Genomic DNA, 24,015 nt, shown 5'->3' with positions numbered 1-24,015 from the left:
CAACAAATCCGAATTCAGAAATATTCGTTTATTTATGCTGACTAAACTAATTTTGAAAAAGTTTATTTTCAACTTGCTTTCGTGTCATACAGCCCTAATAGCGCAGCGCACTGGGATTTTCACCACACCGCGATGGGGTCACACTGACCCGCCCACAGCTGGTCTGGTCTCACAGTCTCACCTCACAGTTGTTTTGTTGGGAAAAAAATAAACAATAATTTAGGTAGTGTTGTGCGCGACCCAAAAGTGGAAATTATGCGAATCTCGACAGCGAAAAGGCAACGCGATGCTGGCAATGAAAGTGTAGGCGTGAGTTTTCCGGATTTTCCAGCCTATCGGCACTCCCCGTGCACCTGTGTTGGCATTTCCGCCGATTTTTTCGCCTGTGGAGCTGCAATGGCGAATATGTTGAGAACGATCAATTCCGCTAAATAGAACGAGCAATCAAGGATAAAGAGCGGTGTGTAGCGAGAGAGGAGAGCGAAGCGAAGAGAGCGGTACGTGGGTGCAGTCGAAAATAGCGAAAAAGAACCGTTTTACCCGTCAAAGAAGAGTTCATAAATGGCGAATAAGAGTGTGAAATGCCAATGAAAGCTTGCAGTCCGTGGGTTATATAAAAAAATATATATGCAAATCAAGTGCCACGAAATGCAGGCTTGCAAAAATCGAAAATAAATCAATGATATAGACGCAAAGTCCAGGAAAAAGAAGAAGCAGCAGCAACACAGCTGAGTGCGTGTGTGTGAACGCTGATTGCTTGCAAGTGTGTTTGTGTGTGTGAGTGTGCATCGAGCAAGTGAAATCAATAATATTTGCAGCCAGAAGCAATTAATAAAAACTGCAATAATGTCAAAAAATCTAATTGAGGCAACAAATTAGCAAAGCCATTAGAGCAGGCTGCACTGCGCGAAAATTGTGCCTTTCCGCGGATCTTCTGCTGCAAAGCGAAAGAAGGTAAGTCGGCCATTTTTTTGCATTCTTCTCTGCTCACTTCTTCGCATTTGGGATTTCAAATAAAGTTCGCAAATTACCATGTACCACTTAAATACATGGGTACTTATAATAATTTATATGAATTCTACACGTAGAAGACTGCTTTGAAATGGAGCTTTTAACTGAAAACGAAGCAGACGACAACAAAGCTTACACAAAATAAAACAAAGATGTACCCACAATTAGAATTTTTGGCATAAATAAAGCAAAAACGTGTTAGATATGATGTTTTGCAGTAACCCATTATAAAAAACTTTTGGAAGCTTTTGGTTCAAGTTGTTATGGCGTTTACCAATTTTGTGCGGTTAATTTGACCTTTTCCATATTTGTTCTTAGTGTATTTGTGTGTCTCCATGTGTGCATACTTCGCTGATTAACGTTATGGGCAAAGTAAAGTAAGTGATTTCAATTCACGTTTCACTGCCTCTGGTTCAATACTTATTTTTGTCTCTTACTTCCCCTACTTTCCCCCACTCCTTCCATCTCTTAATCAGCTGTGCCATTTCTGTGTATGTGTGTGTGTGTGGGAGCGAATGAGAAAGAGAGCGCAAACAAAGAAACGGTTAGCGTCGACTTTGCTGTATCCTTGAATTCGTCGCTTTTCGCTTCGAATTGTTTCCTATTCCTTTTTTGCGCAGAAGAAACGGACAACAAAGGAAATCACATTAAAAACGGTTGACACGTTGAGTTTTCCTCCACATCCATATTGATTTAATATTTGCATTGATTTGTTTAAATGATTGCCAAAGGCGGACTGCTTGCATAAGCAATTAGCTGCTGCGATTTTGCTGCCAAGTGCGCATTGCATCCGCAAAATCTTGGCAGACAGGTTAAAGATGTTGCTCTCTAAGCGGACTAACGGTTGTCGACGCCCTGCCATTCCCCCCATTCGTTGGCGGCCATTTTAATCGTGCGAAAGGAGAAGAATGGGTACCTGTCATTCTAATAACATTAAAGCTTTTTAAGAAGTCAAAGGCATTTTCCTAGCCAATTCAATTTTAAAATTAAACTTCTAAACACAAATGCATATGTACATATGAAGTAGAATACATATGCTCTCTATTTATGAATACATACATATATAATTACAAATTGTATCTTTTTATGTACATATGTATGCATGATGACCTTTTTAGGGAGATACTTTTACCATTAACATTTTGTATTCGTTATCCGTATACATATGTACATACATATGTCTAATAGAATATCATTTCTATTGATACCATTTTTTGGGAATTAAAAAAGCAAACTCAATTATATGAGAATTATATTATAGCGAAACACTAATGTCTACACTTGAATAACATTTGAATAACAAAGATATGATTTACCCGCATATGGATAACTCCGAATGAATCACGGAATGAATTGATTTTTAACCCGGAATACAATACCCTGTATTTCACCATTCCCAGCCGCATAAGGTCGGTTCTTTTCCCATTATGTGTCAGCAAATAGACTTACTTACCCAAGGGAAGGACACAGAAAAACCCCTGCGTGTCTGGTAGTTTTTTTTATGGGTTTTCACGCTGTTAATGGAAGCCATAATGTGTGGTGTTGTAGTATACCGTATACCCTGCACTCCGCTGCCGCGCAATTCTCGTTCTGAACTTTCGACGATAAGGTGAAGTAAACCGTAGAAAAACCGCAGGCTTATCTCGCAGTCACCGAAACCCAAATTCGTTGTTTGCCTTGCTGTTTGGTAACTCCTTTCGATGTTCCATTTATTAGTAGTTAAAACGTGTATATGTACATATGGTATGTGGTTATGCGGCGGTCAGTGATAACCCGTTCCGAAATACGAAACTGGAACCCCTGATAAGGTCTATCTCAGTTCCAAGTTCCCAGTTCCCTGGGGTTATTGCATTACGATTCAGGGTCGTATATCACATTAGGTCTTGGGCTGATAACGACAGAACGTTGGCTCACTTAACTGCCCTTTGTTGGATTGCCCGCTTCTTTAAATGAGTTTCAATGAACATATCCTGGTTCTTTTTATTGGGGGGGGCATATAAACTGTGTACCACCATAAAGATATTACAAACATTGGAAATGGCACCTTATCATACAATACAATTATGTTTTACATAATAAATTAAACAGTTATTAAAGTTATTATATCATATATAAACATATTTGTTTTTGAGCTAACGTTTATAATTGGGGGTTCAAGAAACCATAAGTATCTCAAGGATAAACTTGGTATTTCATAAAACAGAATTCGAATTGCTGAGAAAACCTTTGTTTGAGACTTATGGAACCTGTTCCTGGATCTTAGAACGCTGCTATCCGCGTAATTTCTTTGCCGGACTCTCTACTACGCATTATAGGTGTTCTCGAAATTCGCACGAAGAGAATCTCGATGAGGGGGCGGGTGGAATGAGAGTGTGAGGAAGTGCGACGGAGAGCGGCAGACAGGGAGAGAGAGAGAGTGGCTAACGCTCAGTGACCCCAACTTTTCAGCCGTTGACTTTTTTCCGTTCCCGTTCCGTTGTTTTTGTTGCTGCTACCGCTCCTTTCCCCCGCTTTTGCGTTTTATTTTACGTTATTTTGTTTGTCGGGTTGAATGACTTTGGAACAACAACAAGAATAGCAAACACAACGTGTGCCAGCTAGCAAATAAAGAAAAAACAAGAGAAATTAAAAGTAACAACATTTTTTGGGGGTACTCGTCTTTCTCTCTCTCTCTTTTTCTCTCTCTTGCGAAAAAACAACAGAGAGAGAGATGTAAAGCCAACGAACCCACCAAAATTTTCAACAGCTGATTGGTTTGGGAGGTAGAAATCGAGAGGTTTTTAGGGGGATGGCATGTGGGGATATATGTACGTCTCGTCTGGAAAATGCTCCTCACCCTTTCGAGTTTTGTTGATTTACTTTGTGTTTAGAATAACTCGCTGATCCGAGGGTTGTTACAGTAGGGTAAGGGGGGAGGTGTGGAGGTTCTAACAACAAATTTTGGTTTTGATTGATATTCATGCAATGGCTTTGATGGAATTTGCATTTCTTTCAATTCGCCACTTTATCGCTTGAATCAAAGCAAACAGAAAATATAAAAACAAATCGAAATCCATGTTCCATATGAGTTCTCTAAGTAGCCAACAAAAGCATTTTGTTTAGACTTTTGTTTGTCTTTTTGCTTAGGCGAATTTACAAAAATAAACATCATGTAGTCATCACATGATTTTGGGATTGATGACGATGCTGGTGGAGCAACGGGGTCTTCTTAAGTAGTTCCCAATTTTATTAATAATTTCATTCCCTTTAGGCAAGTATAAATGCTATACCTACTTGCGTCATGGCAACCAAATACATAGCTATTCCAAAATTTTAAGGTGTATAAAACAATGATAAATCATACAAATGATGCTTGTACCCATTTATTGAATAAATTAAGCTGGAAGTATGGTGAAATAAATCTTATTTGTTTAGTAATTGGGTGTTATGTAGATATATGTATGTATTATAATCTGGACAAGGCAATTTACTATTACTAACTTGATTTGATAGTCTTCAATTATTCAAGGACCCACCCAATCCAAATGTCTGGCTGTCAACTGAGGCAGATAACCAAAAACGCTGGGTCATTGGCCGTCTATATATTGTTGGGGCCTTCGTCACCCCGTTTTTCCAATCACTCCCACAATCAGCTCCCTACTGGTCGCCACACTTGGCTTTGATGTCGCAGCTGTCTATGCTCTCAACCTTAAACTTTTCGCTTTTCCGTGGAAAGCTCATTACAGTGCCACCTCGTTCGCTCGCCCCCACCCCCCATTTTCATCCGTCATCGCTCACCTGACGAGTCAATCACAGTCACGTGTGGGCCAAATTACAAGAACAGCTGTGTTGGTGTGCCGGAAAACACGAAGGAAAACACACGACAGACAGACACAAAGAGCAAAAATATCGGAAAGTAGACAATGCCAAGGGTTGAACAGTGGCTCTCCGGTACAATGGACAACGCAAATACGATTGCATTTTCATAAGTCGAAAATTATTTACAGAAAAACGTAGAAATACTTACTCGTTCTAAACAATTTAAACGAATTAGTTATATTTAGTTTACAAACTAAAGTCTTTCCAGAGAATTAATTTTTAATAAATTAATAAACACGCGCTATTCTTAAGCAGCATTCACTGTACAATGCACACGCGCTACATGAGCTGCCCTCAGCCGTTCTTGTGTGAGTGCCTCGTCTGCCTTGAGACTATATTTGCTCGCAATCAATCCAAGGTTTTTCCAAGGGTTTAAGAACTCGAAACTTTTCAACTGCGTTATTTGCAATTTTACAACTGCTGGGACGGCAAAACGCCCTATTAATTATAAGTTATGGCAAACAAATCAACAAAACAAATCAAACTTGTGGCCTTTCTTAAAGATTGAAACAAAGTATAGCACAGTGATGACTCGCTGATGTAATCTTTCGTGAATGTGAACAAAAACGAAACAAGAACAATTACTTATCTTCTATATAATTCAAAACTAAGAAGATACGACAGATTTAATTTAGCAAACAAAATAACTAAGTATGAGTATGTATTTCAGCTACTCTTGTTTTATTTAACTGCATTCATATTTGAATAATTTTATAAAACATATACAAGATTATCATCGCACTTGGTTCGTTCACAGCAGCGTGCACTGTAATTTTGTTAGACGAGTTTTCTTTTCCTCCTTTGCGGGCTGTCTGCTTTCATAAGGTTTTTAACCGTTTTATTATCAAAACAGCTGATCGACGCAACTAAGTCTGTGTGTGAGTGTGTCTGTATCTGTGTGTTGAAAACAACTGCGCATATAAAAAGCGGAAGAGAGAGGCATAGAGTTAGCCCTTTGCAAAGAGCGTCCGAAAGAGTGAGACGAAAGAAACGAGCTTAGAAAACATTTTAATTCGCTTAAAGTATTAGTGGGAAAATTAACAATTAACTTAAACTATTCCACACATGCTCATTCGCACACTTGCACGTCTCTCGCATTCCGACTTAATTAAAATTAAGCGAAGAAAGCCAGACGTCAATCAGTGGAACTTTTTAAGCTTTGAAGCCAATGAGTAGAAAAAAGAGGCAAAATAAGAGGTCAGCAAAAAATCACAAAAAAAAAGAGACATTTACGCCCAAGGGCTTTTGTGATCTCATCTTCATTTATGTAAAGCGCCCCCTGGCGATATTTTGTGTGTGGAAAATTTTTGGTTTCGAGCAAGACTTTCCATAAAAATGTAGGGTGTACATACAAACATAACTACCTGTAACTGAAGTTCCCTTAAATGTATTTCACATGCACAAGATAAAGGCAAGTGGGGAAGGAAAACAGTAAATATTTGTCTTGAACTTGTTATCTGGGGTTGGGAAAAATGGGTGATGTCTGGCTCGCAGGCGAGAAAAAACGCAGAGAATCGATTGATCGATAGAGCTGCTAATCGGTCCACGAGGTTTCTCCATTAATTATTGACGTCACTCGACAAGCGATAAATAATAGGAAAAAGATATAGATTTCAAAGAGGCATTCAAATCATGCTAGGAAACATTTGTTTCAATTAATACAATATATGTCATGGCTTAAAAAACCAAATATTTACAAACAAATTGTTGGAAGAGATGAGGTTCCAAATGTGTCAACGACAAAGAAAATGTATAAGTGGCATCGGTAACAGTGCGTTACTTAGGTTTTTTCTTTGTCTGGATGAAGGGGGTCAACAGCAGTTCTTGTTTTCCTGTTTGGCCAGGATGGCGGCGAATGGAGTGGAGGGGGGGAGGGGGGAGAGTCCCAGAGCCCAGACTTTTTCGTCTGGTCTTCGCTTTCGCATTGGTGTCTGGGCATTTCTTTGTCTGGCTGCTTGCTTCTTTGTTGTCGCCGTGTATCCGTGTATCCGCGTATCTGAGTATCTGAGTATTTGAGTTTGAGTATCTGAGTATCCTTCGGTGCCAGCCAGTTGGGTTACTCGAGTTCACTTCTTCGCTTTTTCTGCAGACGGACGACTGACAACTATCTGTGGACATTGCGACTCTGTCGGCTGCTCCTACAGTGGCCAACGGTTAAGAGAAACCCTGGACATGCCAGTCAACTTTGTATGCCGTTTGTGTGCCAACGATATCGCTTTCGGGCATAAATCAATCTATGATGGTTGGTTAAAAAGTTTTTTTTTTTAAAACAAGCTTAACATAAAAGTACCTTTTACCATCTAATAAACAATCAACTAAGCAGTTTGAAGCTTAGATTAATGATAAACTCATATTATTTGTTTGATATTCGCTTTTGTTTATATGAAGTACTTGGATGCAGGGCTATTATCTGTCGATATATGGAGTTTTCCAAAGATAACAGAAATCTTTTGAAACAATATCAACTACAAATCATATCAGCATGCTGAGAAGAGCAGCAGCATTCTGAATGTACGGGCGTGTGGGTTCCGCTGATAAGATTCGCATCGCAGCAGAACGGAGGAAATGAAAGACAAAGATAGGCGGAGCACGGGAGAAAGAGGGAGACAGTGAAAGAAGAGTAACAGAGAGGGAGAGCTGGCAAACATAAGTTCTGAATGTTGTTGCTGTTGTCTGGGTCGCTGACGATTTTTTGGGGCCTGCTATGTACGGATATATGTATTTATAATCGCACATACATACCTATATACATACATACGTATACACTGAAAGCGCATGCGTTTTTGTTGTTTTTTGGCGCTCCACGCCTGTTCCGCTTCTTCAAGAAATCTGCCAACAAGTACCCAAGTTGTGTGCATGCATGTGTATATACTACATATACATATGCATACATATATCGCTATATATACTTACGAACGAACGCTATTTTCGTACATAAGGCAAAACAACACTCGACAACATGGCATCGCGAACATATGGAAACGGGTTCTCTATCTCTGTCTTTTTCTCTTTTTGTTTAAACTACGCGCATGTGTGTGTGTGTGTGTGTATCTGTGTTTTTTGGTGTATTTGTGAGTCGCTTTTGTTATTGAATCGCTATCGCAACAACATTTGCTCTTGCCCCACTAAAATGTAAAAGGGTTTCGCAAAAGCAAGCCATGGCACATTCCATTTCATAACAATCAACTAACATTGTGATAACATAACAATACTTCTATTTTGTTTCATTTACGCTTTCATATATGCGAAGAAAACACCTTATGTAACGATTTGTAATATTCTTAGTCACGCAATAGGCGATTAGGTTCGCGTACGCGAGTGCTCACTGTAATTTGCAGTTGACGATCTGTGGCTTACCTATTTACTGGGCTTATCATATGGGCTTATTTTTTTTCCGAGTTTTGCCTTCGTGTTGGTGAGTTCCATATGATTTTTGTGTACGTTTTCGGGCTGCGCAACAGCAACATATGTTGCGACTGGGCTGGCCAGCAACATGTTGCCACACAAATAAACCCACAAAAAACTACTGGCCAAAATACGTACGACGTAGTTTTCCCCGCCACCGCGAGGGTTGCACATATCTACAAATATCTAGCCACAATATATATGTATATACTCACGTACATAGTATATACATACATAAACAAAGCGCTGCTGGCTGCGCTCAGCTGTTTTAGAAAGTTGCCGTCAGCAGCAGCGAACGGTTCGCAGCGCTTGGCTCCGCTCATTTTTTCCATTCATTTCATTTCGAGACGTCGAAGCGAACACACGCGTCACAAGTCACTGAGTAGAGTACTGAAATTCAAAAATACAGACGAGCAAAGTAGAAAAAAAACCTCGAGAGTTGCAGGAATAATAATTCTATCCAATATAACCAATATATATTTTTTCTCAGTGTGCGCGCGTGTGTGAGTGAAGTGCAGAGACTCTCCGAAAAGAAATACGACAAAAAATAAAGGCCACAAAATCTAAGCAAACACGTTTGTTTGGCTAATATTAAACGCGTTTACCTGCGAAACACACGAACCGTATAAGAAATACACACAAAACGCGCTGTTCAAAAGCGTTGAGAATTCAAATGCAGCTAAGCGAACGCCCAATAATATGTGGCCACTGCCATTTTATCAGCCTCAGGACTAGAAGCCAATTAATCCAACAAAATCAAAGGCGACACAAATCCGCATCGGTTAACACCTAAAAACATGAACTTCTAACCACCACTTGAGTGTATTTCAATTTGCAAATTCATCCGTAATCAAATTGGGAAGTTTTCGTTAAGCTGTAAACAGCTGCAAAACAAAAAACCAAAAAAAAAAGGTTGGTGCACAAAAACCAAAATAATTGTATGGCTTTAGCTGGCCTGCCAAGTTAGTTGTTTGCCTATCTCAGTGTTTGTGGCCACTCAGCTGGTTAGCTGCGCATGTGTTGGTGACGTAATGCCCAAGCACACGCCACTAACACTTGGGCAGCGCAATTGGCGAGGCTCCACAGCCCCCACCCCCACCCCGTCCCCATTCCAATCCCCACCCCCATCACCCACTACACGTCAGCCACCCACACAGCTGAGGAATAATTGAAGATCGCTCACAGATACAGTGGGGCGTCTGTACAAGGAATTTTTTGTAGAGATATGCGATTTAGAGCTCTGACAATTAGCCTTGACAATTAAAATTAGCTGTGTATACCACAATTTACAAAGTAGCATTTTCTTTTATTGTAAATATTTCAGAAATTTAATTTGGTTGTAAGAGAAAAATTGAAATAACCTAAAACCAGTTCAAAAACCTTGAACTACAAAACAAAAAGTTTTACCACAAAAAAAAAAGTTTTTTAGTAACCTCATTTTGAAATGCTTGCGTAATAATGGTAACAATAAATTCATTTCAGCATGTTTTTTTTAGTTCACAGTCTTTATAGAGAAGCTTCTTCGAAAATTGTGCAATGTTGAGCTTAGGAAGCGGGGCCTGTGGCTGGTCACTTGTGTAGGTGAAGCACTTTGGGAGACTTTGTGACGCCCCCTTCGATGTTATTTGACACACACACACAGCAGCACACATAATTTACTGAAAAGTCAATTCAAATCATGCTCTCTGGCCCCCCTGTTCCTTTCCCTCTCCCTCTCTTTCCCCCCTCCTATCGCTATCTCAATCTTTCCACTCCCTGAAATGTGGTTTTTGTGTGCTGTAAAGTAGGAAAACTACTCGAGTTTTTTTTTTAATATAATTGACACACATTTTCTAATTGTGGCGTTGCATTTGCTGTGTGTCAACACTTTGGTTGCTGCTTTGCATGGGGCACTTACTATGTATCCAATCTGCTTTTGAACTTCTTTAGTCGTCGCCCCCCTTTGTAACCTGTTTGACTCAATCAGCTGTGCGGAAACAAAGCAAATGACAACAGTCAGAGATCATGAAATCATGTAACAGAACGCTACACGAGCTCAAAGAATAAAATGCGCAATACTTTACGCCACCCACGTGTCCGGGTTGTTAGATCATATCTATAAGAACAAGGAGGGGGAAAAGATGATGATAATGTATGATAATATTTTTTTTATAATAATATTTAGTATTAACGGAAAACTTGATGAAATAATACATTTTTTTCAAATTTCTATTTAATATACATATACAGTTGCGGAGACATTAATAGCACCATAAGCACATTTCGTGTTTGTCCCAGCGTTTCTGTATTTTCTGACACTTTTTCATCATTTTACTCACTAAACTTAAATACTACAATGATTTTCAATCGAAATAACAAAATTAGTAACAGATCTAATATATATTTTAAAAATAATTGGCAAAACAAAAAGAAAACCTTCAAATTTAGGCGATAACAAAAATAGCACTTTTTTTCGTAGTTTGCTAAAACTAAGCAAAAAAATAAAAAAAGAATTCAACAAATGGATTATATCTTAAGAACTATGTTTAAAGAATCTTAATATTTGGTTGCGTGACCTTTGTTGGCGATGACAGCTGCGCATCGTCCTGGCATGGAGTCCACCAAGTCCTGGCACCGTTTTTGAGGAATTTTGCTCCATGCATCCTTGAGCACACCCCAAAGTTCCTCGATATTATTGGGTTTGGCTTCAGAAACCTTTTTTTTCACGTCCGCCCAAAGGTTTTCGATTGGATTCAAGTCGGGTGACTGAGCAGACCATTTCATTACTCTGATCGATTTCTGCTCAAACCACTTTCGAGCTTTCTTGCTCGTGTGTTTTGGGTCGTTACCTTATTGAAATGTCCAAACTAACGGCATTTCATCCTCGGCATATGCCAGCATCACATTTTCCAGGATATCTGTGTAAATATGCTGATCCATGATGCTTTGAATCCAATGGATCGGACCTACTCCATAGTATGAAAAGCACGCCCATACCATTATGTTTGATCCTCCGTTCTTTACCGTCTTAGAGGTGAAGCGAGGATTATATTCAGGTCGTGGTGGACGCCGAACATAAGACCGAGAGCCTTTTCCACCAAACAACACAATTTTGCTCTCATCTGACCACAAAATGTTGCGCCACTTCTCCACAGGCCAATCCTTGTGTATCTTAGCATATTCCATTCGCTTTGCCACATGCTTCACAGTCAAAAGCGGGACTTTTCTGGGACTCCACGCATTAAAGTTGTTTTGTCTTAAGCGTTTGCATACTGTTTTCACGCTTTCAGCTATCTGAAGCTCCTTCTTCAGTTCCGTTGCCGGCTTAAAAGGCTCCTTCTTGCTTTGCCGAACCAAGCGCTTGATCTCCACGTTGGACATTGAGAGCTTTCTTCCACGTGTTTCGTTCTTTTCGACAAACAGCAGTGCGTTGCGGATCATTTTGTTTGAACAACCGAAAATTCGATCAATTTTAGCGTAGGTTTTACCTTCAGAGACCATGTTTTTAATCAAATTTCTTTATTCGACGGTACAATGCTTTCCGCGACCCATGACTAGAGAATTTTTGGTCTTCGTTTGGAAAAAATTCAATTAAAACCTTTAATGCAACTCCTTTTTTCAAAATTTGTCGAAAAAAAACCCAAAGCAATCACTCCTATTAATTTTATTCAGCAAATACGTGGTCAGTGCTAGTTTTGTTACCGCCTCATTTCGGGCCCTTTTGCAGAAAGTGCCCAAAAACAAAAAGAACCGTTACATTGAGAGAGTAAAAATTTCTTGCTCAGAGAGACAACATATTGTACTTATTATTCATGCAATCTGACTTTAAAAAAAATAAACATTCAGACATTTTTTTTAGGAAATAAACTTTCCACCTGCAGTCGTGCTATTTTTTTAGCCGCAGCTGTATGTACCTAAGTTATTAGTTAGGTTTCTAATTATCTTTATCGAGTGAGCACTGTACAAATGAACACTTTAAATGCAATATAAAGAATTCAAACAGAACGATAATAGGACCAACTTTCACTATCGTGAACCTGCCTTTTATATAAGTGAAAGTGTTTATTTTTTTTCGTTTTTGGCAGATAAGCAAAAAAAAAACGAAAATAGCCAGGTCAAAATAAAAGAAAAACAAATAGCACCAGCTGTTCTTCTTGAAAAATTGAACTTTGGTTAAAGTTATGCTGCGGTTTTTACACGTACACTCGACCAATTTATATCAATTCAGATAGGGCAAAAAAAGTACATAAATGAAATGTAACGAACTCGGACCCTCACACACACATGCATACATTTGTCATAGTAATTTTATACGTGCGCAGTTGAAATGTAAATGAATGAGGGAGAGGCAAACAGTGGGTTAGGGGGCGTCAGAAAGAGAGGCAGGAAAAAGAACTGGAGTTGGAAAAGTATCAAGTGAATAAGGTGGCCAGCGGGGGAGAGGGAAGATCGTGCGGATGGGGGTTAAAGGAAGGCATTAACACGTCTTGCGGTCATTTGCTTTTCGAGAGAATAAGTGCGTGTGTTCTTTTCATTTTTTGCTCTCGATTTGCAAGAAATATTTTGGCTAAAAATAAAAACGTGCTCGTCCTGTTCTGGCTGGCTCCCTCTACCTCTCCCGCTCCATCCAGTCCTCTCCCTCTCTATCGCCCACTCCAGCTGCTGGCCCCAACTCCCCATGGGTGCGAGCGAGACGCGCTCACATGCTCTCGCATTACACACACTCTCGCTCACCCACTCACACACACGTGGAGGAAGAAGAGCACCATAACTGGACTGCGTTTGTTTACATTTTTGCTTTGTTTTTGCCTCATTGTTTTTGCCCACTTTGATTTTGCGGCCGTGTTTTTATTTTTATTTACTGCGCACATGTGAGCATCGGCTGGGCAATGTGGGTGAGGGTGGGGGAGAGAGCGCGAATCGAGAGCGAGGGAGAGCGCAAATACCTCAACTTTATCTTTATTTGTTGTGTAAGAGAATCAGGGTGCCTCACTCTCTGTAGTAATTAGGCATTCTCAATGTTACATTTCCTGCTTAATTAACACTTATTTTACTGCAAAGGAATTTCCATTTCCATTTCTAATCTTAATTCTATTTATCTTTTCGTTTTAGCAAAAAAAAACCCAAAAAATAATGGAATTTTAACAAAGTTTTGAAAGGTAAGTGAAGGGGGATTTCAACCTCGACGGCTTTTTTGATATGATAACAAGTACGGTAAAAAATATGTAAAAATATTAACAGACCTATTTGAAGCTTGAGATATTTTAGTGGAACCTTTAATAAGTTTAATATCAAAGTTTAAGCAACTTTTTGAAGTTTTAAAGCTATATCTCTATCGGATGACCATGCTGATAAGCATTTTCATCAAACAAAGAGTTTGTTTCTGCCGTTCGTAGGAAAGAAAAATAGCAATAAATAGAGAGGATGGGTGATAAATGGGGTGGGCTGCATGTAACCTATCAGAGGTGCGGCCCCCTAGAAACACAAAACACACACAAAAAAAAACAACTGAAGCTCGCTCAGCTGTGAAGGCTTATGATTGGGAGGGTCACCAGAACATGAGTTTTCAAACACACACACAGACAGAAAATGGGCTTTTTGTAAGGTCGACGGCGAGGTCAATCAGTGTTTGGTAAAGCGATTGTCTTGAAGTCTTCCTGGGAAATGTAAATTGAATAAGACATACGCACATACAGGGTAAATCTCTTACAATGGAATACAAAATGAATGGTATTCACGCAGCTATTTACAATTGATTCCTCATTGAGCTTTTAACGAAATAAAGAAATTACTATTTATAATAGTATCTTTTTAGGTTAGTAAGCCTTGAAAATGCATTAAAAACGTGGGTTTTATGCTGTTTCTGACTTTTCTGCACTGCATCTCAAGAAATTTATTGTAACTTCCGTTTTAGATGACACATTTCCACTTAACGAACTTCAGTCAACGAGTATTAATAAGTATAATTAACTGCTTACGGTGACGCATTCGGCAGGATGACTAAAGGGAAACAAAATCATATGAGATGATATTGAAAGCAACAGAAAAAAAGTGGTTTTCTTTGTCTGTGGCTTTTGTGGCACTCACGTGTTAACTTTTCTTTTTTGTTTCATAATGCCGAAAAGGGGGACGCCGAAATGGAAACCTCAAAAACAAACGAAAGGCAAACGGAACTTGTTTTTCTGAAAAGTTGCAACATAACAATTTTCCACTCGCGGTCGTTATTCGTTTTCCTATCTGCTTTGAACTGGTTATTTTTGTTGTGCAGCGCCCCTGGCGGCGGTTTTCGTTACCTGCCTTTCACTCCGCTTGGCGCGCCTTCAAAATTTGCTGTACTCTTACAGATAGTGTATCTATCAGATCGTTTGTCTCATGATGTGCTATTATATAGGACAGCTTTCTGCATATTGAAATTCATGAAGGTGTGGTTTTAGGATTGTAGTTAACATTATAACTTTGTGCATATATAAATATTGGAGTAATATTTCTGGCACTAAGTTAATGCATTTTCTTCCTATTTTAATCAGAGTAGGGTATAAAAAGTGAAGTTGCTCTTTTTATATCCCGCATTCGTTTTCCTTCTGCCATTCGCCTCGCCTGCATTTTCCGCTTGGCAATCAAATTTTGTAAAGGGAAATACACGCAATAATAAATGGGAAAAAATCAAACGAAACGAAAATGTGCAATAAATAAATAATTCAAGCAAGACAATCTACGTACGAGCACAAGTGCAGCGCGCGTTGCAAAATCAAAAAGCATGCCAAGGACGTTGGCCGAGCTAAATGAAATTAGTCCAACAATGCGCCCCCCACCCCACCAGCTTTTCCGCCCCTCACCACCCCCTTTTCCCCCTTCCTTTTTGGCCTGCTCTCGATCGCTTTGCCAAGAAGAAGTGGTGACAATTATCTACAAAGGGGGGAAAAGGTGGAAAGACTAGCATATGACAAACCTTTTTCGATCAACTTGATTGCAGTGGCTGTTACATCTGTTTTTTGCTTTAAGTGCAATTATTTTAGCAGGCATTAAAGATTTCCTCGAGCAATTATTTACAAGGCTACTATCTATCTACTGAAAATTGCCTCAATTAGCTTTTTTTCACTTTTGCCAACAGAAATATTTAGCTTTTACAGTCGAGATACTTACAAAGCGATTTGCACTAAAATTTATTATTTTCGTTTTATTTATCTGAAATTATTCACATGAGGAAATAATTGTATTTATCTGAAAGTAATGACATTAGAAATTAGTTTCATTTATCTAAAATTAATTACATTAGGAATTTGTTTTATTTATCTGAAATTACTATCATTATGACTTAGTATAGCATTACGATTTAATTTAAAAAATGTAATCCTATGTTTGTATTACATAATCTTTATTTGTCATATTAATAAACAATGACGAGTGATGGCCAAAATAATAAATATTTCCCTACGTGTCCCATGCGATTTTACTCTGTCATTTTCTGACATTTCCCTGAACAACGTAGCGCGTTTTTCTTCCAACTGCGTCATCGAGTTTAATTTCCATTTTCGGTTGGCAAGCGAATTTTTCGCCGTTTTCCGCCTGCGAGATGTAAATGATAATGGCCAGCTGAAAGGGAGGGAGACCAAAATGAATTTGGCAATAATGTAATCGAAATATTATTAAACTCTGGCGTACCGTTCGCCTGTCCCCATTTCCATACGGGTTTTCGCGTTAGTATGGGTTGTCTATTGTGGGCCAAGAGTATTTTATTTGGTATATATGTATCTATATAAACGCGAATGTGCCATAAACAAAACTCAGCACACACACGCGCACAGCAAACATTGCAAAGCAATACAAAAATCAGATGTTTTCTAATACAAACACAGAGAGAGGCAAAAGCTCGCGCTCTCTTGCTCTCTTTTTTGTTTTGCCTTATGTATCTGTGTCTGTCTCGCGCGCGCTACTTATGTACTGTGTATGCAGGTCAAGAAGAAACGCAAAAACAAAAGCAAAAGTAAAGACAAACATGTTTACCCAAGAGAGCGCTCTCTCACTCTCTCTCTCTCTTTTCAGCTGGCAACATGTTGCACGCGTCTATCGCCATACATGTGCACCACTTGCATGTTTGCCTCTTAAGTTGGTTTTGTATTTCGATTCGCGATTCTGCTGTTGCCAAGCAAAGTTTTAGAGAAATAATAAATAACAAGAAAGGCATAAATAGAATTGCGAAACGCGAGATGAGTTTGTGTGGCAAACAGAGTTTTTACTCTCTCCAAAACAATTATCTGGATATGCAAAACAAAATATGTAATTATATTATTATATGCATGTATAAATATTTATAAACGATAAGCATGCAAATATTTACTGTTAAGTAAATAAATTTGTGGGGTGATTTAATTTGCTTCATCTTCGCCTTTAAATTCTCACATTTGCATTACATTTTAGATTTTCTAACTAAAACACATATCTAATATCTTGAAATTTGAAATAAAACCAGAAATTTTCTTTATAATTTCTAAGGAAATTTTTAATTTTTTAAATGTAAATATAATTTAATTTTAAAATGTAATTTAATATAGATAAAAGTAAGGCAAAGCATTTTGCAGAGCATGCCCGTAGAAGGTGCCACAGAACGACCTTCAAATTCTCACACAGATACACACCCACACAGTGCGCTGGTGTTGCGAAGCTTGGCTCAATGACGTCACACGCCAGCAACATGTTGTTGCCAAGCTCTCGGGCCGTGCGACTTTCGTGGCACTGAAAGATGGGGGGTGTTTGGGGGTGTTTGATGCACTGTGCATTGCCAAACGGCTGACATGTTGCTCCTAACTGGGTCTCCGGTTAAGTAACGACCTGGTTTCCAACTCTGCTCGTTTTTTCTCGCTTACTGGTGTGCGTGTGTGTGTGTGTTTGGCTGAGTGCGGTGCACATGACGATTTCAGGCCAAAATGAGGCCGTGTCAGTGTGTCGCAGTTAAACAATTGGCCAAGGGAATTGTGCTGATATTTTGTTGCTTCCGCACCGGAAGGATAAAGCAAAGTAAACCATGTCAGGAGTACATAATGCCCCCCCTATAATGTACATAGTCATCGGACCTTGGGGATTCGATTCAAGTTTAGGGTGCTGCTTTCGCCATTCGGCCTTCGCCACTTGCAGTGGGTGGCGATGGGCTGGAGTCTGCCAGCTGCATCTGTTGCTGGGCTCATTTATGGAGCAGCCTTGCGGATTTCGCAAGGAAGTCAAGGATACATTAGCATAAGTCTGCCAACCTAGTTTCAAGCAACCTAGTTCAATCCTAGTTTAAGCTACAAATGGCGTAAGTTAAAGCCCTGTATATACCAACATTCGTTTCCATACCTATGCAACCTTTTTTAGTATTGACATTTTGAAGAGGAAGTTAGGCAAGTCATTTCTTAAGTCATCATTACATCAGTTTATGTGCCAACAGACTTTTTGAGCATGTCCCGTTTATTTTTTCAGTGTACTTCTGGTGCAAGAAGCAGCAGCAGCAGCAATAGCTAGCGGAATCGGACTCGGAACCGGAAATAGCATCAGATCCAGCGGACGGGCAGCCAACCGACCAACCGACCATGATACCGACAAGCGTCACCAATTCGCCGCCGCCAGCGGGTTTGGGCCAGAATGGAGCGTCTGCCTCCTTGGGCTCGGCTACTGCGGCGGCTGGTGGGCTGCTGTCCGGCTTGGGAATGGTGGGGGTCTCTGGCAGTGGGTCGGCAGGAGCAGGAGCCGGAGCCGGAGCCGGAGCAGGAGCTCAGAACAACTACAGTTCCGTTGTGCTCGGCCTGGCCTCGCTGATACTCGAGGGCCGACCCATTGCAGACGATGAGTACCAGCAGCAGACGGTGGTGGGCATAGTCGGATCAGGATCGGCAGCAGCAGCAGCGGGATCGGGGGGCGGACGACTCTCGCCGCGACCCTCCACCTCCAGGGCGGCCATCAACATTACAACGAATCCCTATGGTAGCATGGGAGGATCGGAAAATAGAGCCGGCTATGGAAGTGGTTCGTCCGGGTCGTCCAGCAGCAGTTCCCTAACCCACCAGCGCTGGACACAGAAGCTCTGCCAGCTACGTCAGATTTCGCCGGCTGCCCAGACGATGACCGCTGAACCGGAGTTGGTTTCCCTGGCCATCAATGACCTGAACAAGGATCATGGCGACTATGAAATCGTACGACGTGTCATGCTCAATCGAGCTGGTGGAACGGCTTTGGTTAGCAGCGCTGGTGGTGGAACGAACAATTCCAGTGCCGCCAGTTCACCGGGTTCCAATTCATCGGACAACATTCTGCACTCGCTGCAATCGCTGGCCACCACCTGCTTAAGAGGTGGACCCGCCTTGGCACCGCCACCAGTTGAGGCGAGGCCACTGAATCTCGGCTTCCATTGGTCGAGTTTAGGGGGCGCAGGTGGCCGGGGATTCGGCTTAGGATTGGGAGCAGCAAGCATTAGCAATACACCAACAACAACGGCAACTGCCACTGCCAGCAGCGGAGCAAGTAGCTCCGCATCGCGGCCCAAACACGGGCCGCACTGTGATCAGTTCCTCAGGAAGATGGGTCTGGCCAAGGGCGAGATGCCATCCGAGGCTGAGGAGCACATCTGTGATATGTCCTACGTGAATATGACCGTGAGTCCAAACAAATTAATGACTTACTTGCTTTGGCCCATTTAACTCTTGAATCCTTTCTTTAGTGCAACCGTTGGCGGGCGTATTGCATGAAAATGGAGGCCATCCTGGCCAGACGCGAACCCGTTTGCATCGAGGTCTACCTGGGTCCCGTGAGCCACAAGCTCTTGCTGGAGCAGTGGATCATATGCGGCAAGGAGAAGTAAGACCTTATGGAACACATTTACCTTTGAATGTCTAACGTCAGCTCCTCTCTCTTTAAAGAGTTCCACCACCCACGATGACGTTGCCTTCGCTGTGCAGCGCCATTCGCAGTCAGTTGTACTTCTCCCAGATTGTGGCCTGGTGTGATCTGCTGCGCAAATGCGATCCATCGGTGTACGACAGTGGCCGCGTCATCTTCTCCAACTGCGGCAACAATGCAGGGGATTTGGCCACCAGCTATGCAACATGCGGTGGCCAGAAGCGACCACGTCTCAACATCTTCTATAGAATCAAGCAGCACACCAACAACAGCAATAGTGGGCTGCATCAGGAGGATGGCTTCAGTGCCAAGGCCAATGTGCACAATTTTCCCAACGTCAATGTTTCGGAGAGCTACAGCATCTCGGTAAGCGTGCGCAGCTTGCCCAGGATTAATGGCGGCCTGCCGCATGTGGAGCCATTGCCTCCTAGTCCAGCTCCCCGGAGCTTGAGGCCCTGCGGCGGAGATCCGGCTAGTACGCCCACTGGAGGCGGTGGTCTACATGCTGCCACACCGACTGGCCTGGGGGCCAGGACTAGTGCACTCACCCCAACGACAACGGCTGGCGGCTCCAACTGTGATAATGGAAAACCAGGAATGGGACAGGTATTGGACGAGCTCGATGGGGACACGAGTTTGAGCCATCGGGAGAGGCAGCTGCAGAAGTATCGCAAGCGAATGCAGCGCAGGGACAAGAAGAGGGAGAGGAAAGCTACGCCCGAACGGGAAAACAATACACAGCCATCCGAGGAACCAATGGAGGAGGGCGAGGAGTCACAGACGCCGTCGCAGACGCCGTCAGATAGCCAAAACCTGGCCTTGACATTGCAGCAACCAAGGCGCATCGCCATGATCTCCACGGGCACGCAGACTTCTCTAAGCAGCTGCCAGCAATGTGGCAGTGAGAAGACTCTTCTCTGTCTCAGTTGTACGGGTGAAGCACATGGTGGCTCTAACGGAGCAGCTAATGGATCAGCTAATGGATCGGCTAATAGATCAGCAAATGGAGTATCAGATGACGGCGATGATAGCGACACCACAGCATCCGAAATGGAGGAGACCTCCACTTGCAGCCTAAGTAGCGCTGATCTCATTGTGGGCACACCCCGCAACAACGCGGAACTCCTACTTCAGGCCATCCAGCGCACGCCAAAGAACCGAAATCGCAAGCCCCATCCAGGGGCTGTGGATCTGGATCAGGCTCCACTGGGAGCCGCCTGTCGTAACGCAGATCTCAATGGGGGGCAGAACAACAATCTACTGAAGGCCACGCCCGCCGCCAGTGGCTGTCAAGTGTGCAAGCGCCAGAAGACCCAGCACAACTTTGCAAACGGAAAGGTCCACCAACCCACCAATGGGGAGCAGGCGAGCAATGGCTATGCCAGCATGCATCAGGAGGCGGATAAGCCACCAGATGTTCAGGTGAGTTCTTGAGACCAAGCCAAAGCTAACGTTTAGCTAACGAAGCTATGCTTACAGATACTCTCCACCAAGCTGACGCCCAACATCGAACGCTGCTCCCTGAATCCTGCAGAGCGCTGCAAGACGCCACCGCCGGGAGCAGCAGACCACATAGTGGTGCAGTTCAAGACGCCGCTGAGTCAAGTGCCAGCAAAGCATCAGCCTGATGCGATGGTGCCGCTGCAGCAGCAGCAGCTGCACAAATCCTCACCGAAGCCAGCTCAGCTCAGATTAAATTGTGGCTCTAATTTGTTGGAGAGTGAGACGCCGCCGCCTATTACATCGCCACAAATGCGAAAGGTCCTGCCCAAGGTGAACCTTACAACGATCTTCTGCAGCTCGGCTCCCATCGCCATCGGCTGTCCCGCCTTCAGTTTCGATCCAGCTGCCTTGAGTCATGCCCACTCGCAGTTGCTAGCTCCGGATGTCAGCGTTACGCCGCCGGTGCAGAAATCCTTCTCTGCTCCCACATTGCCACATGCAGCTTCTCTGTCCGTGTCGCCTAGATTCTCCAAGCAAGCGTTGGCCGCCCACAAGCGGCGCTCCCGCCATCTGAGCGATCGTAGCGATCGCAGTTCCCTTGGTTCCGATGAGCAGTTGTCGGATGAGGATCTCGAATCCGGTCTGTGCAGCCCAGCGGGTGGATCCCCCTTGAAATGTCGCGCCAGATTGGCGGCTCATTTTGCAGGACGTCCTCTGCTGGGCAATCTGGAGGAATCTCTGCTACAGCGAAGGCTCATGCCCAAGATCGAGGTGATGGGCTTCAAGCTGCAGCTGGGAGCCTCCGGCGGATTCTGTCCCACCCAGCTGACCATCCCAGCCGTCTCCTACTTCTACGAACTGCATGGCGAGACGCTCAGCACGCCTTATTTGGTAAGTTCCTAAAAAGCGAGCATCTTCTCAATGAAACTACAAAGATCTTGTGCAAAATGCGCTCCCTATAGCCATGGAAAAGTTCCGGAGGCATGTTCAATATTAAAATCCTTGTTTCCTTCAATTTAGTTAGGTTTTTCACAAAAAAATGGATTAAGGAATGTGGAAAATCTCTTTTTTGCAGTGCGAGATTCGTTTGCCCCGCAAGGGCTATTCGGTTCCAAGGTCGGGCACCGTACAGGCCACGCTACTGAATCCCATGGGCACGGTGGTGCGGATGTTTGTGATACCCTACGACATGCGGGACATGCCACCGCTGCACCGCACCTTCATCCGGCAGCGCATTCTGGCCGAGGAGCTCAGACAGGAGCAGGATGAGGGGCACAAAATGCCACGGAGTCCCACAGTCACCAGCACCACCAGCAAGCTGGGCCACTTCATCAGCGCCGAGCAAATGAAGCGGCTGCGCTACTCCATACACCTCAGGTAAACTACGACTATAGTTTCGATCACAAAGATGCGACATATAACACATCCTTTGCCATGCCTAGGTTCCAGACATCGCGCTCCGGACGTTTGTGCCTGCATACGGACATCCGATTGCTGATCTCACGCCGCACCGATTGCGATACGGCGGCTGCACACGCGAAGGGCGTTCTGGAGGCACCCAATGAGCTGGTCACGGACACAATGATGCCAGCTGAGCCGCGCTACAGTGCGCGACAGGAGAGCGCCGGCAGGATTTAGTAGCTACTGCAAGCCCTGGGCGGCACCTTTGAGCTGCTATGCCGCCTGTGCAGGCAGCTCCACAACAAGTGGCAGCAGCGGGAGGCAAGGGACCTCTGGCAGTGGCCCAGGTACCAATTGTAGGAGGAGGAGGAGGAGGAGGAGGAGGAGCATAAGCGGGAGATACCGGGAAGATACGGAGGGCAGGTGGCGGAACAAACTCCTGTGTGTGTGTGTGACAACCAACCAATTGCTTTACTAGTTATCGTTTAACTTATACCTAAGCTTAGTTTCCTTTAATATTTTTTGGTACTTCACCTCACCTCGTGCGAGGTTTTTGTTCGTTTAGTTTGAATTTGCATCGATGAATTGGAACTAATGCAAGAATTGTGTGCGAAAACATTGCGAAAGTAAAAATGTTGAATATGAAAGCAATCGAATCGGCCGGTCAGCCAGACGAGCGAAGCAAAAGGATCTGTATCTGTAACTGCAATTTTATCTCGATCTGTATCTGCATCTTTTGGGGTCCACAACACGAGGGTGAAGCGGAGCAACTAGCAATACTAAGAACTATGCAATGTGTGAGTGTGAAAACGCAAGGGAGGCAACTACGCATATATCTACATACAATATATATTTAAATATATATTTATGTACCATAATCGTCGTGTAGCGTCAGCAATTTTAAAGGCAATTTGTGAATGGGGTCAGCGATTTGTAGTAGGTTTTTGGGTAATAGGAGATCAGTTCAGATCAGAAGTGCGCTCATATCGATCGTTGTTGTTAGTGTGTAGTGTAGTGTGTTTTAACCAGCCAGAAATTAAAAGATACAAATGATTTCGTTGAGTGCAAGTTGCAAATGAATTAACCCGCTAGTTTCGATTTTAATTTCGTATTTCCGTTCTGAGAGTGTCTATTAAGCGTGCCTGTGATACGATATGAGCTGCATGTGGGGTATTTCTAATAGAGTTTTTAGTTAAATACAATTGACGACTACATTTTGTCATTTTCCTTCCCTTTTTTTGTTTGTCTGTTTACAAACTACGGATAAGTTACCCTATTTTGTTTTCCATATGCAATAAGTGCTTGGAGTTTTTTGCACGCCATGCAATCGCCAACTTCAAGCGCATCTGTACTTCAATAATATGACTACTATACGGATCTAGATGTGTTGAATTCTAACCAAATTCTTATTTTCCAATTGATACCTGACTATAACTATTGTATAACAACGTACTACACAGCTATTAACAAATTTTCAATCTAGGTGGTATGAAAAATTACATATAAAAAGAGATAAACTCGAAAAAAAAACCAACAAAAAAACAAAAAAGCGAAACAATAAAGAAATGGTCGATGGGGATATGCATTAAAACCATCGACTGAGAATCATACAATTTACTTTGTTCAATTTGTTTTAAGTAGAGAGCTTAATGTGCGCTGTCAATAGCAATTATATGTGTAACAATAACACCAATATACAATACAATGATTCAATAAAGGGAATGTGTTTTTTTTTTTGGTTAAGGTAAACAAATTCAGGAGTAAAACGAAAAATGAAATATCTATTCAAATTTCAATCAAATAGAATAAGCTATATAGTTTTTGTCTATTTTGTTTTTGAAGCACTTCAATTAAATTAACTTTTTAATCTCTGAGCTGAAAGAGAAAGTTATTCATTTATAGAATTCAGTGGAAAATTGTTTTAAAAACCTATTTTTTTTTAGTAAAATGGATTGCATTTTATAGAATTATTAGTCACAAGATGTAACGGTCGTTCTTCCAATTTTTATAGCACTTCGATCAGCTCAGCAACGCTTTAGGGTATTTCAC

General features: G+C 42.2%; 1 protein-coding gene across 1 annotated transcript; it reads left to right on the top strand.

The window, feature by feature from the left end:
* Window positions 1–87: 87 nt before the first annotated feature.
* LOC6546938 lies at window positions 88–23,683 on the top strand. The gene is made up of 8 exons (XM_001976011.3): window positions 88–954; window positions 13,366–13,412; window positions 17,710–18,878; window positions 18,944–19,080; window positions 19,143–20,544; window positions 20,602–21,456; window positions 21,641–21,942; window positions 22,008–23,683. The coding sequence occupies exons 3-8, from the start codon at window positions 17,820–17,822 to the stop codon at window positions 22,201–22,203; spliced, it is 3,951 nt and encodes a 1,316-aa protein (XP_001976047.1). The 5' UTR covers window positions 88–954; window positions 13,366–13,412; window positions 17,710–17,819; the 3' UTR covers window positions 22,204–23,683.
* Window positions 23,684–24,015: the final 332 nt, after the last annotated feature.

Source organism: Drosophila erecta, unplaced genomic scaffold (genome assembly GCF_003286155.1).
Source record: "Drosophila erecta strain 14021-0224.00,06,07 unplaced genomic scaffold, DereRS2 tig00000092-arrow-pilon, whole genome shotgun sequence".
Lineage (NCBI taxonomy): Eukaryota > Metazoa > Arthropoda > Insecta > Diptera > Drosophilidae > Drosophila > Drosophila erecta.
Note: the sequence above shows the minus strand (reverse complement) of the source record. Positions and strands in the feature narration are given on the sequence as shown.